This window comes from Miniopterus natalensis, chromosome 2 (genome assembly GCF_054644295.1).
Source record: "Miniopterus natalensis isolate mMinNat1 chromosome 2, mMinNat1.hap1, whole genome shotgun sequence".
In the NCBI taxonomy this organism is placed as follows: Eukaryota; Metazoa; Chordata; class Mammalia; order Chiroptera; family Miniopteridae; genus Miniopterus; species Miniopterus natalensis.
Genome location: NC_142082.1, coordinates 15,620,583 through 15,636,350, shown reverse-complemented (window position 1 = coordinate 15,636,350; position 15,768 = coordinate 15,620,583). Strand labels below are relative to the sequence as shown.

At 32.7% G+C, this 15,768-nt stretch overlaps 1 protein-coding gene across 8 annotated transcripts in view; it reads right to left on the bottom strand.

Annotated features, from left to right (window-relative positions):
• The window catches only part of WRN (WRN RecQ like helicase), a 99,711-nt gene that overhangs the window by 49,623 nt on the left and 34,320 nt on the right, over positions 1-15,768 (bottom strand). For 5 of the 8 annotated variants that reach the window (XM_087814152.1, XM_016209082.2, XM_016209086.2 and 2 more), the window contains 9 exons: positions 13,377-13,764; positions 11,242-11,322; positions 8,498-8,630; positions 7,127-7,202; positions 5,561-5,628; positions 5,163-5,282; positions 4,510-4,618; positions 3,861-3,929; positions 2,499-2,581 (listed from right to left, as the gene is read on the bottom strand). In XM_087814152.1, coding sequence (XP_087670278.1) covers positions 2,499-2,581; positions 3,861-3,929; positions 4,510-4,618; positions 5,163-5,282; positions 5,561-5,628; positions 7,127-7,202; positions 8,498-8,630; positions 11,242-11,322; positions 13,377-13,764 — 1,127 coding nt within the window. The remainder of the gene's footprint in view (positions 1-2,498; positions 2,582-3,860; positions 3,930-4,509; positions 4,619-5,162; positions 5,283-5,560; positions 5,629-7,126; positions 7,203-8,497; positions 8,631-11,241; positions 11,323-13,376; positions 13,765-15,768) is intronic. The other 3 variants (XM_087814153.1, XM_016209084.2, XM_016209087.2) reach the window with 1 other exon arrangement.

Genomic DNA, 15,768 nt, shown 5'->3' with positions numbered 1-15,768 from the left:
TGACTTTCTCTCAGCACTGATATTTCTCTCTCTCTCTCTCCCTCTCCTTTCCTGTCTCTGAAATCAATAAAGGTATATTTTTTAAAAATAAAATAAATAAATAAAATCTTCCTTAAAATTACAGGTTTGGCCCTGGCCACTGTGGCTCAGTTGGTTGAAGTGTCATCTGGTACACCAAAAGGTGGCGGGTTCAATTCCCAGTAAAGGCACATACCTAGGTTGTGGGTTCGATCCCCCATCGGCGCGCATGCAGGTAGCAACAGATTGATGTTTTTCTCTCACATAGATGTTCCTCCTCTCTCTCTCTCTCTCTCCTTCCCTCCCTATCTCCCTTCCTCTCTCTAAAATAAACTTTTTTTTAACTTACAGGTTTGACTAACTACCTTTTAATGAAGCTGAACTCTGTCCCTCACAACAAGTCTAGGCAAGCTTTTGCCAACTTTCATTTTAAATGTGCAAGTCCAAGTGTCTGACCAGGTCCTATAGATATTTCGTTTAGGTATACCTATCACTCAAGCTTTATTACATGCTTGTAATTGTCTTTTGTTAAATGACAATTACAAGTGTGTTTGGTTTTAGGAATCTCCATATAAATTATGTTTGCTGCTTCTGTTATAAATCCATACTACTTAAATAATGTAACATTTATCATAAAACTTTACAATTTGATTAGCTAAATGTCAGACTACTGTACAAATAAAATTCTGAGTATATTCACTTTTGAGAGCATTTTACAATTTCCTGCAAACAAAAGCCAAAGAAAAATATTTCAAAAAGAATGTATCCCCTTTTGTTCAACACTGAGAGTCAACCAAAATGAGCATTTTCATCTATCATATGCACAGTATTGTGCTGCAATGCTTACAGCGTCCATAATTTAATCTACTATGAAAAATAAAAATAGAGAATTAGAACTACCTGTCAAAGGATCCAAGCACAGACTTAAACTGATTATTAACTCCATCACAGTAACAAAGAAAATGCTAAAATAGAACAAAACACATCCAGACCACTATGGACACTGACTCCAGCTTTTACAATAAATCCAGACAATTTATGTCTCTAAGGTAGTTAGACTTAATCTAAAGTAAAATATTCACAAGAACTTCATACAACCTAATAGGAGACACACTAAATTTGTTTCCCATTAAAGGCAAAAATATAATATTCCAATAAGGAATTTTAACAGTTGATGGAAGCTCTCTTTGGCAATATATTTACTCAAATGTTAATTTCTCCCCTCATTCTTTTGTTAGTATTTAACACATACTAAAAAGACACAAATGTGTTTTAATTATACCGTAAGAAAAAACGTTAATTGCTCTCCTAGAGTTACATGCAAGTAACCATTAAATGAGGTATTGCAATGTTGAAAACTCTGCCTATGTGAAATTATTTTAATATATAATTATATAAGATTATATAATATTAGAAAACTAATATTGGTTGGTTCAACTGAATGTCTGAAATGTGTGCATTTGCAATAGAAGCCTTGATAGCTACTCTTGGATAGCTGAGCTTGACCATCAAGAAGGAAAAACCAGCCCAGATGGGCATGGCTCAGTGGTTGAGCATTGACCTAGGATCTAGGAGATTGTGGTTCGATTCCCGGTCAGGGCACATGCCCAGGTTGTGGGCTCGATCCCCAGCAAGGGGGGTGCAGGAGGCAGCCGATCAATGACTCACTCATCATTGATGTTTCTATCTCTCTCTCTCCCTCTCCCTTCCTCTCTCTGAAATCAATAAAGATTTTTTTTTTTTAAAAGGAAAAACCAGACAAAAAATTTTTTTAAAAAAATGGTGTCAGCTTTTGACTAATTCTATATTTAAATTTTCTAAGAAAAAAGTTCTAACTTATTACCTAATTTTTTAAATTAATCATACTCACTGGTGGCACATAATCAAAAGTACTGTGGTTTCCAACCTTGACTACACATCAAAATTACCTGTGAAAAGCTACAGATGCCAGGGCCCCAGTCCAGGCATTAAGTCAGAATTTTCAAGGTTGAGGATCCTACATTTTTCAAAAATTTGAAAGGTGATTCTCTTGGACAACAAGAGTAAAGAACCACTACATTGATTTAATTTAGATTCAAAATATATAATAAAGGAAAATTATAATTTCTTAGAATCTAAGACTCAACACTCATTCAACAATACACTTAAATGCCTACTATGTGCCAGGCACTGCACTAGGAAAATATAAATAAATAAGAATGGTATTTTTTTTCCTTAAAAAGTTTATAATGTAGCAAAAGACAGCATATATAAACAGGTAATTATAATACAGGAGCCTAATTTCTATGGCAGAAGGAATTATAGAATTCTGTGAGAGAAGACAGGACAGACACCAATTTGGAGAGTCAGAGATTTCTTGGAAAAGTTAATGTTTGAAATAAACTTTAACAGAAGTGAAATCCAATATTCATCCATAAGTTTAACTTTAAAGAGTAACTTGATTCAATAAATACTTAAAAGGATCCTATTTTATCACTTACCAATATCAGCCTCAAGTTGCTGAAGTAGGTACAAGTTACCTGAACAGAATTCTGGAGTCAAGTATACAATCCGGTATTTCCCTCTATAAAAACAAAACAAACAACAACAAAGCAGTGAATTATATATTTTAAATGGCTGAATTGCATAGTATGTGAATTATGTCTCAATAAAGCTGTTTAAAAAGAACTCAAGCATTGGGGCATTACAAATAAAACAGTTATATTTCCTCAAAAAAAACACAAACAACACAATAAAACAAGACAGGAAATATAATACAATAAAGAAAACAATAACCTAGTGAATTACAACTTAAAACCGTAATACCTGATAAATATTTAAATAATACATTATGCTAATTACTAAAAACTAAATGAATATTATATACATATACACACATATACTGTTCTTTGATTTCACTTCAACCCATCCACATAAAAACTGACAATGCCTATCAGGGAGCACTCAGCATTAAGTTTCTCTCTAAAATCAATAAACACATCCTTGGGTGAAGATAAAAAAATATTTTTAAATACCACTCTGGTATTAAAAAAACAAGCAGATACATGCATGGAGGATCCCAAGACATGATGCTGAATGAAAGAAGTCTTACAGAAAAGAGTTCCCATTGTATGACTCCATTTACGTGAAGTTCTAGAACAAGCAAAACAAAAGTGTGGTAGAAAAAATTAGAACAGTGGTCTGCTTTACGATGAAGGAAAAGTGGGGACAGAACATAAAGGAGCTTTCTGAGTGACAGTAATACTGTATATCTTCATAGGAGTTTCGGTTACATACTTATATGCATTTACTCGGCATTTGCATATATGATATTTGTTATCAATACTCGGTAAATACATGTGCGTATGTGTAGTAATATACACATAAGTTTATATATATATATATATATGTTATATATATATATATACACACACATATTTCTCTGTGTGTCTGACAATTTTATTCTAGTAAGGAATTATGTCATAATGAGATTAGTTGGGCAAGAAATGTAGAATCTAGTCCCTGCTCAGCTATTTATTCATTGAGTGAGTGATTTTTTGGGCAACTTACTTTGAGCCTCAGTTTCCTCATCTGTAAAATGTAGTAAAACCAGATACTCTCCAAGTTCTCTTACAAAAGCAGAGTTTTACAATCCTATGATTACAATGCCAACATTACAGTCGAGAATTGTAATCTTTCAGTTTGAAAGATTTTTAAATTAATAGTTCTGTAAATACACTATAAAAAGAAAGTACATTTTTACATCATGGACATTTCGTTTATGCACTAAATACAATTTTTTTGTATACAAAATTCTCTCACACATCCCAGAAACCTGATCAGAAATCATATAAATTACTCACAATTTAATATCCTTTAGAACCTTTTGCGACTGTGCTGATCCCAGAAAACAAGCTGAAATGTTGGACATTCTATAAGAAAAAAACACACATTCTGGAGCCATGTACACACTATAAATATCAACTTCATTCTGAAGCGAGAAGGAATAAAGAAATATTCTTTAAAAAATATATTCCTCTTCTTTGTAATCCTCACTCTTTTTATAATTCACTAACTTGATAAATTCCTTCAAGGGCCCTATTAGAAGGCAGGTTAAGGTGAGTTTTTTCAAAAAGATTGCAAACTCGAGTTAAAGATGTCTAAAATGTTTTCATAATTAAGATATAGGCTTCCATGTATATACTTCATACCGAGCTAAAGAGCAAGGGTAACTGAAAGAGAACAAAATTCTGAGGTATGCAATTTAAAGTGGCATAAAGTTTGCTTTAAAAAATTTTTTTCTTGCGGCCACCTGGTGGCCTTGAATTACAAAGAACTCAAGAAAGAAGATAAGTTCTTCCACTAGCATGTCACTTATTACTTATAAAAGTAAAACAACACTTACAGAAATGTGTTACTAGGAACTAGATTTTAAAATACATAATAGATCAGATGTTTCCTTCACAGAAGAGAAGAAAAAGGTGACAATGTGGCAAAGAAAACATTACTTACTCAAGCTGGAGCACTTGGTCTTCCATCAGAGAAATAAGGGGAGAGATGACAATGCCGATCCCGCCTACATAAACAGGGGGATACTGGAAGCACAAGCTCTTTCCATAGCCTTGAAATAAAGATAAAATGCTCACTGAAATAAAAATAAAGCCTTGGTACTTTGATTTCTCCTTACAATGCACCTGAATGAGTTGAAGGATCACTTACTAATATGCTATCTTCGTAAGAGGTAATTCATGCACAAACTTAAGCATCTACTCTCAGTTCACTCTCTTCTATATTTTACACCGTTTGTGTTTGTACAGTTGGCCCCATTATCCATGAGGGGTATGTTCCAAAACCTCCAGGGGATGCCTGAAGCCATGGATAGTACAGAACCCAATACATACAACCTTCTTTCCTATACACACCTATGATAAAGTTTAATTTATAAATTAGGCAGAGTAAGATTTTAACAATAACTAATAACAAAGTAAAACAATTATAACAATATACTGAAATACAGTTATGTGAATGCAGTCTGTCTCTCAAAATATCTTATTGTAATGTACTCACTTGAAGGCAGCACTTTATGGCTTCTCTCTGGCATATCCAAATTGCCAGCATCACTACTCTTGTGCTTTGGGGCCATTATTAAGTAAAACAAAGATTACCTGAACACAAGCACTGCATTGCTGTGGCAGTAGATCTGATAACAGAGACAGCTACTAAGTGACTGACGGACAGGGAGCGTCTACAGTGTGGATACACTGGACGAAAGGATGATTCACGTCCTGTACAGGACAGAGTGGAGTGAGACTGTGAAAGATTTCATCCCACTACTCAGAATGGTGAGCACTTTACTTATGCATTGTGTATTTCTGGAATTTTCCATGTAATATTTTCGGACCATGGATGACAGACAGTAGGTAACTGAAACCACAGAAAGTGAAACCTTGGATAAGGGGGAAATACTATATTTGTATTTTGAGAGTTTAATGAAAGATTAGGCATTTAAAAATCTTTAAGTTTTATTTTTAAAGGATTAGGTTATTTCCTTAAGTAAACTTACCAGTTGCCATGACAACAACATTATCTCTTCTTTCTTCCAATACAGAATGAATCACTTTCCACTGAACCCTGGAGAGTGAAAACACAAAAAGCTATTTTGTTTTACTAAGAAGAAACCCAAGAGACAAGTGGAAACCCATTTAACTTCTCCACTTCCTCCAATAGAATTTCTTTTACATTTCTGAGCTTCAATACAAAAATGTACGTACGAACCCTAGAACTTTAAATTTAGGTTACATGGATACGTTACATGTGCACTTAAGATTTGTAACTGTACATACATTTAAAGTTTGACCATTTCCTTGTATGTAAATTTCACATCAAAAGAAAAATAAATAAATAAATATTGAAATATAGTTAATGATTTATATGCTGAAGCACTTAGGGGAAGTGTTATGATGTCCACATTTGCCTTGAGATGCATTTTAAACACTGGATGGATCAAGGAATGGGTAGAGATGATCAATAAATATGTGATAAAGCAAGTGCAGTAAAATGTTGAATATACAGGTATTTTTACTATGAAGTAAAAAAACTCTTTCAACTTTACTGTATATCTTCAAACACTTTTTAAATAAAATACTGAGGAAAAAATCAATTGGAAAGGTGATCTTCTCATGTGCTAACAACGTATGCTTCCTTATCTGAGTGCTTATACAGGGTACCTAATTTGTGAAAATTCATTGATCTGTACATTTATATGCATTTTTCTGTATGTAGGACATAATTGTTATTTATTAATTTTAGATCAAAAAGAACAATTAATTTTTCCATGGATTAAATTTTAAATTCCCAGAAGAGAAAAAAATCCAATCTAGATATCTACATTCTTATTAGCTGTATTCAAATTTACTCGTTCCACATCTCACATTAATATTTGTAAATGTGCCCCCTTCAATGTAAATATATTTAAATACATTTAAAATAGTAAGATTATCACTGTTCTTCAAACTGCTGTCTTACAAATTTCTGTTACATCAGTATGCTTTGGATAATAAGATGGACAAAACAGGCTCCTTGATATTTACTTAATGAAAAACAAGTCAGCATTAAATTAAGATTAATTTACTAGTGTATTTAAACTAGTTTCTACCCAGAACTCTCTATGGTAAGGAAAACCATTTTTCATTGCTTATAAAAATAATTTACAGGCATGAATTTTATATAAATATTACTTCAAACTAACTTTGTATTCACTTATAGGAAATACAGTGTCACATATATAAACTATAGTAAAGTTGTGCTGTTACTATTAAATGGATGGATTATTCGCTTTTTTCCCTTGTGAGGAATATAGTAAATATGCAATTTAATTAACTGAGACTATGGTCCTGGCTCAGCTGGTTGGGCATCAGCCCACGCCCCGAAAGTGTACCAATTCGATTTCCTGAGGAGGCATGTGCCTGGGTTGCGGGTTTGATCCCCAGTAGGGGGCATGTGGGAGGCAGCTGACCGATGTTTCACTCTCACATAGAAGTTTCTCTCTCTCTCCCCCTCTCCCTTCCTCTCTCTAAAACTTAATAAAAATAAAAATTTTAAATTAAAAAAAATTTGAGATTACACTCACGGCTTAAAACTGGAATGGCCAAAGTAGGTCTTGAGGCAAATAACTTGCTCTGCATTCGGTCCTGGTATTGAATGGTCTTAAAATAAAATAAAATGGGTACTTATGTTAAAATAGAAGTTAGAGGGAATAAAAGTTTTATTTTATTGGCTTCTTGTAAAGAATATAGTGATAGGAACCAAAGGTTACTGTTTTCTGTCTTTTATATCCCTCCAATTGGGTCCTCTGGGTACCAATCATGACTCTAGGGAAACACCTTGATAATTACCTAATTCTAAGGATTAGAGCTTCGTTGTGGTTCACACTTTGCCAGCACTGTTAAAAAAACGATGTTTTGGAATTTGCTATAACTTCTAAAAATCAACATTAGACCCAACCATAGCAAGTGATATATCAATCCAAATTTTATAATATAGCCGTTTTCAACTTACGGTAATCACAAATTACATTACAGTTACAAATGAAATCCATAGATAAAATAAAATCTTCATCTTAGTTACCACTCCACCAAATCTTTGACCAAAATTCTAACTGCAAAGCACAAGGGAGTTGTGTTAACTTTACCCAATTGATTTTCATTTTCTGCTCAGGTTGAAGGGTTCAAGAGTGGCCAAGAAAGAACCACCAAAGAATCAAAATAATTCACCTCTAAACAAATGAAAGTTCATTATACTTCTCAGCTTTAACAATTCTAAACAGAAAAGTAAATTGATTTGGACATATCGTATGTGTATTAATAAGAAAGCAAAGGGGGGAACATTTTTTTAACATCTTCATATATTTCCCACCTATAAAATGTACTTTAAATTTCCACATTGTAACACTGATGACATCTAGCTCTAGAGAGAGTTCTACTTTTGAGAAGTCCCCATAGTTTGACATAAAAGATGTGACTACTTACACTTAAATAATAGTAGGTTCACTTAGTAGATTCTTTACTATAGTAAGTATATAAAGCATGAAAATCAGTCTATTTTGCTATTTGACATTGTCCTGCTTGTTTTAAGTAATAAGCTCCTGCAAAACAGACACTATGTACCTATGCCATTTACAATAATGTTTATTATCAATAATTAATGATTCTTTACCAGTAATTTATTATAAGTTTGAGAAAATACAAAATTCAGGATGAAAAGTTTCACATCACCACAGTCACCAAATGACACAACACTTCTATTACTCTACTTTTATAAACAGTAAGACTGTGCTTTATGAAAACCAAAGCACTACGGGATTTCATGACAAGTTTATAGGAGTTAATCAGCTGTATGCCACGAAATCCTTGAGCTCCAAACCATTTAAAAACTGGATCCTAAGCTAAAGTCAGTGGTAGGCATCAGAGGGGAGTCCCTTCAAACCCACTACAGTGCGAACCTTCATTATCTTCCTCTTCAACAATTTCACCCTCATCTCCGTCTTCTTCAGAAGGAACATCCAAATTTCTTTCCACTTCTGTGCATTCTGAATGAGTTGGATCTACTGTGCCACTATTTAGGTTTTCTAAAGACTGAAAGTTTAAAAATAATTTTAAAAGCAGAACCAGAGACAGTGTCATATCTTTTTCACCGAACACAAAAAGAGTATTATTAACACAGCCTACAATTTTGTTCAAAGCTGGCAGATGAGCCAAGCAATACTACAAAAGGACATGTGTGCTACAGTTTAAATATGTGCTCAAAAAGGGTTTCTAAAGCACAAGGCCGAAGATGGAATACTTTCAGCATAAACAGGGGTCATTAATAGCATATAGCGAACTGTCCCTAGGGAGAGTTATAAATTTTGAATTTAGATAAGTTAAAACATTTTTTCTCTTCACCATACTTCAGTGTCTTCAATTCCTAAGCAGATGCCGGTTTTGCTGTTATTTTTGTAACAAGTTTCTCTATGTCACATGTCACTCATATTCTTCTTGAGTAAGCATAAGGTTTAAACTATAAGCAAATCATAAATGTGTTTTTGATATTGTCAAGACAACAACAACAAAAAGATTCAAATAATTTTAGAAAAGAAATATTACAAATGTGAAATAAAGTTTTTTGTTTTTATTTTGTCTGACAATCTCTGATTTCCTTTCTTTTTTTAATTTTTTTAAATTTTTATTTCAGAGAGAGGGAGAGAGAGAGAGAAACATCAACGATGGGAGTCACTGACTGGCTGCCTCCTGCACGCCCCCTAACGGGGATCGAGTCTGTAACCCAGGCATGTGCCCTGACAGGGAATCAAACTGTGACTTCCCAGTTCATGAGCTCTGACTTCCTTTCTTAAATGAAGATTATCTATTTAAAGACTGCTAGGATATTTCAAAGTTGTTTCATTTGTAAAATTTTTTACTGAGAAGTGACAGGAAGAATTATTAAACCACAATTCTAATTTTCTCTTTTAATTAAAACTTCCATTTAACAAATTTTGCTTAAAAAAATTTTTTTTTAAATGTATTCGTTTCAGGCCTGGACAAGGAAAATAGAAGTTCTGTTCCTGATTGTTTATTCAAGATAACAAACATACTTAGAAAAGCATTTTTAAAAATAAAGTTCTCTCACATGAGCATCCAGGTTGCCTTCTAAGAGGTTCAATATATAATACGTTTATAGAAGTCTGCAAGTATCCTATAAATGCAACACCTCAACAGCACTCTTCAGAGAATGGTTAACTAATAAAAGAATATGATTGAGCATTTATGTTCTATTATTACTATTAGCTAATAATTATTAAACACTTACAAAATGCCAGGCTCTACTAAGCTCTTCAAAAGTAACACCTTAAATAATAATTACAACTGTTGCCCGGCTGGCTTGGCTCAGTTGTTGAGAATCAAGCTATGAACCAGGAGGTCACGGTTAGATTCTGGTCAGGGCACACACCCCAGTAGGGAGTGTGCAGAAGGGAGCCATCAATGACTCTTATCATTGATGTTTCTAACTCTCTCTCCCTCTCCCTTTCTCTCTCTGAAATCAATAAAAACATATTAAAAATAATAATCACTACAAGTGTTAACTGAGTATTGAAAAGGCTAAGAAACTTGCTCAAAGTCACACAGCTAATAAGTAGAGAAGCTGGGATTAGAACCCACATCTAAATTCAGAATCCACATTCCTAATCACAGTCCATTACTCTGCCTCAAAACTAAAGAATCAGGAACTTAATCTCATTTCATAAAAATAAAAAAAAAATCACATGGACCTAAAAATGAGAAACAGTATGCATAACTGTGAACATCTGCACTTTTATTTTTACTTAATTTGGCTAAATTCAGACTTTTCATTCTCACTGCCCATCCTTGGTTCACAAGACCTGAAAAAGAAATTGGAGGTTGGGCAAAGAGGTGGAAAATAAACAAATTATAAAATAACAATTTCATTTTGATAACAGGAGAAAACTGAACAATCTAAAACACTAGAAAACTATATGTAATAAATATAAAATATTCATAGTAAATAAAACCAAAGAAAGATAAAAGAATATTGAATGTATAAATATAGAACTTCCAAGTAAAAGGGGATGCACATGAATGGGAAGAAAGAGAAACCTAGCCCTGGCCAGTGTGGCTCAATGGTAAGAGAGTCTGCCTTTGGACCAAAGGATCGAAGGTTCGATTTCCGGTCAAGGGCAGGTACCTAGGTTGCAGGTTTGAGTCCGTTCCCAAGTAGGGGTGCAAGTGGGAGGCAACCAATCAATGTGTTTCTCTCACATCAATGTTTCTCTCTTTCTCTCCCTCTCTTCCTCCCTCCCTCCCTTCCACTCTCTCTAAAAATCAATGGAAAAAATATCCCCGGGTAAGGATTAACAGCAACAAAAAATAATGAGAGAGAAACCTATTTCAATAGTGGAGAGCTGAATCGCAACTCACACTCCAGGAAAAAATTAAAAGATTAAAAGATTAAAAGAAAGTGACCTAAAAGGGAACACAGAAAACATATTAGTATGTTTTCTAGTTTGTAAAAATTAGTATACTACGACTAAAACATTATTCATAGACCATAGAAAGATATAAAGAACTATGCATTGGAAAACAAAATCTAATGTTACATAATTGATAGCAATATCATTAGGTAATATTTTACCTAATTAAATGTCCTTTAGAAAGAACTGGAAGTAATTTTCCATAATTTTAAACATACCTTAAGCATCTCCATTTCCAAATCTTCATCACTTTCAATTATACAAGATGTATCTTCTTCATTATCCTTGGAAGATAAATCCTTTTTTTAAAAAAAAAGGATTTCTAATATTAATTTCCAGTTTAATTAACTCCATACCTCTCTTCTACAAAATATTATCTTCTCTAATAGATACATTTATAATATTTACTATATTGGTATGTTCAGGAAAGAGGGTGGTAGGGAGGAAGAATGAAGGAGGAGTAAACATAGAAACAAAGAAAGAAACAAAGAACCAAATCAAAAGAAAAAAAAAAGAAATATAATTGGAAAGATAAAAAAAAAAGACTTGAAATAAAGCCCACACTCTAAATGAAAACACAAAGTGACAAGTTCAGCTATCATTAAACAATGTCAAACTGTGTTTCCCAAATTTTTTGAGTATAAGAACCTCTTTGCAAGGTTGAAAATTCTGTACAAAGCCAGGAACAATAGTTGTTCTTATCTATCCACTTATTTTTAAAAGATCCAAAAGCTACTATGATTATTAAAATACCTTTAAATAAATCAATATTTTATAAGTAACATCAAAATATATTTGAAAAACAGTTCCAAATAATTTATTTAGCTATTGCTGATGTTTAGATACGAGGAACCTTTACAAAAATTTGGCAATCCCCAGGAAGCAGGTGTGGACAGCATGGGAATCTGCACAAAAGAAACCCACATAAGAAAGATCGCCCCAAAATGTCTAATCTTTAAGTTGTAAATAGGAAAAGAAAGTATAGCCTTAATGAGCCTGAAAATATTAAGCTTTAAAAAAAAGATTTTCAAGTAAGTTTTATATAAGGAGAGAAAAACTCTTTAATATTTTAAATAGGGTCTTTCATGGATAAAGAAAAAAATGCTAATAATTACTACACAATTAAATATGGCAATCATTAGGGTAAATGGTGTCAGTCAGATCATGAAATCATAATCATAATTCTGTATCATTATATGAGACATCATTTTAAAGTACATATAATATGAAATTTCTTTAAAATTAAAGAGTAACATAGATGTTAGCAAAAGATATTTCCCAAAAAGGGAATCTGTTTTATAAACCGTTGGTATGACAATAATTTGAAAACAATTTTAAAATAAAATGCATGTATATTCTGATAGAAGTGATAACTAATAAAGTAACCAAAATATAGAGAATTCTTCAAAAACTGAGACTTTGATTGCCATTAGGAAACTAAGGGGGAGGTAACCATATTAAATGATTTTTAAATCTAATTTTTAAAAGCTTAAAACAATTAGTTATTGTAAAAGAAAATATATAAAATTATCCTGAATGTGGGAATCTTAGGTAATTGTTTCAACTAATGAAAAATGAATGAGATTAAACTATAGGGCTAAATGTCTCTTTTTATGATCTGTCTTTACAATAAAAAAAATATAATGATTCCTCTAATATGACTTCACTATTTCAAAAAAATAAGCTTAACTTAGCCAGGAGAAAACAAAATCCTGCAAATTAAACTAAACTAATCAGAACATAATAATTAGATATCTAAACATGAAGCTGAAAGAGAAGATAGAATGTTTAACAATAACCTATCAAGAAAAAAATATAGGTTACTAACTCTCCAGATTACAGTAAAGGTTAGTGATAAGCAAAAACATCAGCTTATTAGAACCCCTATCACAACAGCAAGTAAAGAAAATCTGTACAAAGAAATAAAACTACTCTCAAAACTCAAGTTTGGAAGAATAAACACTAGTAGATATGTAAGGAATCCAAAAAAAGCAGAATTATCTACTAGGTAAAAGGCAGGAGAAATGCTAAAATAGCAAATTCCAATAAATGTGTGCTGACACTATAAAATCTCTCCACTATACAACTATAAGTCAGAAGTAGCAAAATATGGTTCACAAGCCAAATCCAGCCCACTTTTTGCTTTTGTAAATAAAGTTTTATCGAAGCACAGACAAGCTCATTTGTTTACATTTATCAATAGCTGCTTTCAAACTAAACTGGCAGAACTGAGTAGTTAAAACAGAGATGGTGTGATCTACAAAGTCTAAAATATGTACTATGTGTCTGTCCCTTTACATAAAAAATTCGCCAACCCCTATGGGTGAATGAAAATTTTCTCTTTACTTAGTACCTCAGGAGATTTGCAAGTAACATCACTAAGATATTTTTCCTGAGCCTGCTGTTCCAAAAGTTGGAGTTCATATTCTGTAATATCTAAAGACATCAAGCAAACTTCTTCTGTATTCTCTTTCAACTTATTGTCTTTGAGTCCATCTTCAAGTCCATCTTCTTGTTTTACTTCATTTCCAAACACATTTTCTCTATCATGTGTAATTAAATTATCAAGTGCTGTGTCCCATGTCTCATCTTGTTTCTGTTGTACTCCACCAGCAGCTGGATCTTCCAATGGTACTAAGCTAAAATTAGTGCTGGGCCTCAGTTCAGTCTCAGTAGAGCCAAATATCACCTTCCTCAGTGAATGCAGATTATCTGAAATATCCTTCAATAGCAGAGAAACCCTAAAAAAAATGTTAAAGGTTAATTCCACTTTAATTGCATTAACTATAAGGACAAGTTTTGATGCTTTTGAAAAAATAGAAGCTTTCTAAACTGATCTTCACTTCAAGGACACACTGTTCTATTGTGTTTTGTTCTGATTTTTCAATTACACATTGGATTAAAGTTGCTCTTCATTCCCTATTGCCCGCTATAGACTTATAGCCATAGCCAGTAGGCTACTCTCTAATACAGCAATGCACCTCTGCAATCAACATTTGACTTGCATGCTTATTAAGTGTAGCAATGTTTGGTCCCAAACTAATTGTTTATGCCAGTCATACTTTTTATGCTAATTAATTTAATTAAATGTAAATCACATCAATGATACATGCCCACTAAAACAAAAAAACCATTTCCTTAAATTCTAAGTTGAACATGTGGAAATACTTAGTAAATTTCCTTTTAAAAATAAGTTCTCTCTGATTAACTATAGTTCAAGTAACTATAAAAGTTTGGAGGACAAATCTGAGGGCTCTTCATTCAGATTGCTTCAAAGGCTTTCAGTTTTCACTCCATTTTAAAGAAATTGAAATTGGAAATTATAGATGATACACATGGGTATATTTTTAAACAAGAAACACTCTGCACAACTCCAAACATCAGGCCTATATTTAATGAAAAAGCCATGGTGTATAACAAAAGATTAGAAACACATAAACATTAATATGTTAAGTTAAAAGAAAATGTTTATGAGCCCATGTTTTACTTCATTTTTTTTCAATTTAGTGATCAAACTAGTCCCACTGCAACACATAAGAGTGTTTATATTATGCACAACCCAAGGACACGGACAATGGTGGGGAGAGGGACTGGGGAGGGGAAAGGGATGGGGTGGAATGGGTCATTGGGGAGAAAAAGGGACATCCGTAATATTTTAAACAAAAATAAAATTTTAAAAAATAAAATTAATAAAATAAAATAAAATAAAATAAAATAAAATAAAATAAAATAAAATAAAATAAAGAGTGTTTATATAATTCAAAAATGATATTTTGTATCTTCTAACATCTCAAAACTAGACACGAATTTTTTGGAAAAGAAAAATAAAATTCCCTTCAGTAGGCAAATATAAGATGTGAGAAAATATGAAGACGATGTATAGAATATATATGAACTGAATTTCTTAACTCCTTAAATATAGTTGCTAACGTAACATTTTAACTAAGTGACTTCAAATGGCTACAGTATAACCAAACCTGGCTAACTGAACAGGGAAACCACTGCTAGAATACAACATGAGGCATACTATCTTATATATTGGTTATAGGGCTTATTACAGCAATTTTTAGTTACTTAATAAAAGCAGAAATTAAAGGAATTATATGTTTCAAGTCTACGACTCTATAATGCATCATCTGTATGTTGCTCTGTGTATCTACCACTCAAAGTCAAGTCTCCTCCTGCCACCATGCTGGGAAAACCACATGCAAAAGAATGAAACTAAACTGCTATTTGTCACCATACACAAAAATTAACTCAAAATGAGTCAAAGACCTAAATATAAACAATAAAATCCATAGAAGAAAACATAAGCACTAAACTTATGGACTTTGGTCTTAGAGAGGGTTTTATGAATTTGACCACAAAAACAAGGGTAGCAAAAGCAAAAATAAATGAATGGGATTATAGCAAACTAAAAAGCTTCTGCACAGCAAAAGAAATTACCAGCAAAACAAAAAGGCAACCAACCAAATTGGAGAAGATATTTGCAAACAATACCTCAGATAAGGGGCTAACATCCAAAACATATAAAGAACTCAAAAGACTCAACAATAAAATAAAAAAATCATCCAATTTAAAATGGGTAAAGAACCTGAACAGACACTTCTCCCAAGAAGAGTTACAAATGGCCATCAGATATATGAAAAGATGATCAATGTCACCAGCTCTAAGGAAAATGCAAATCAAAACCACAGGAGACACCACCTCACACACGCTAGAATGGCTGTTATCAACAAGACAAG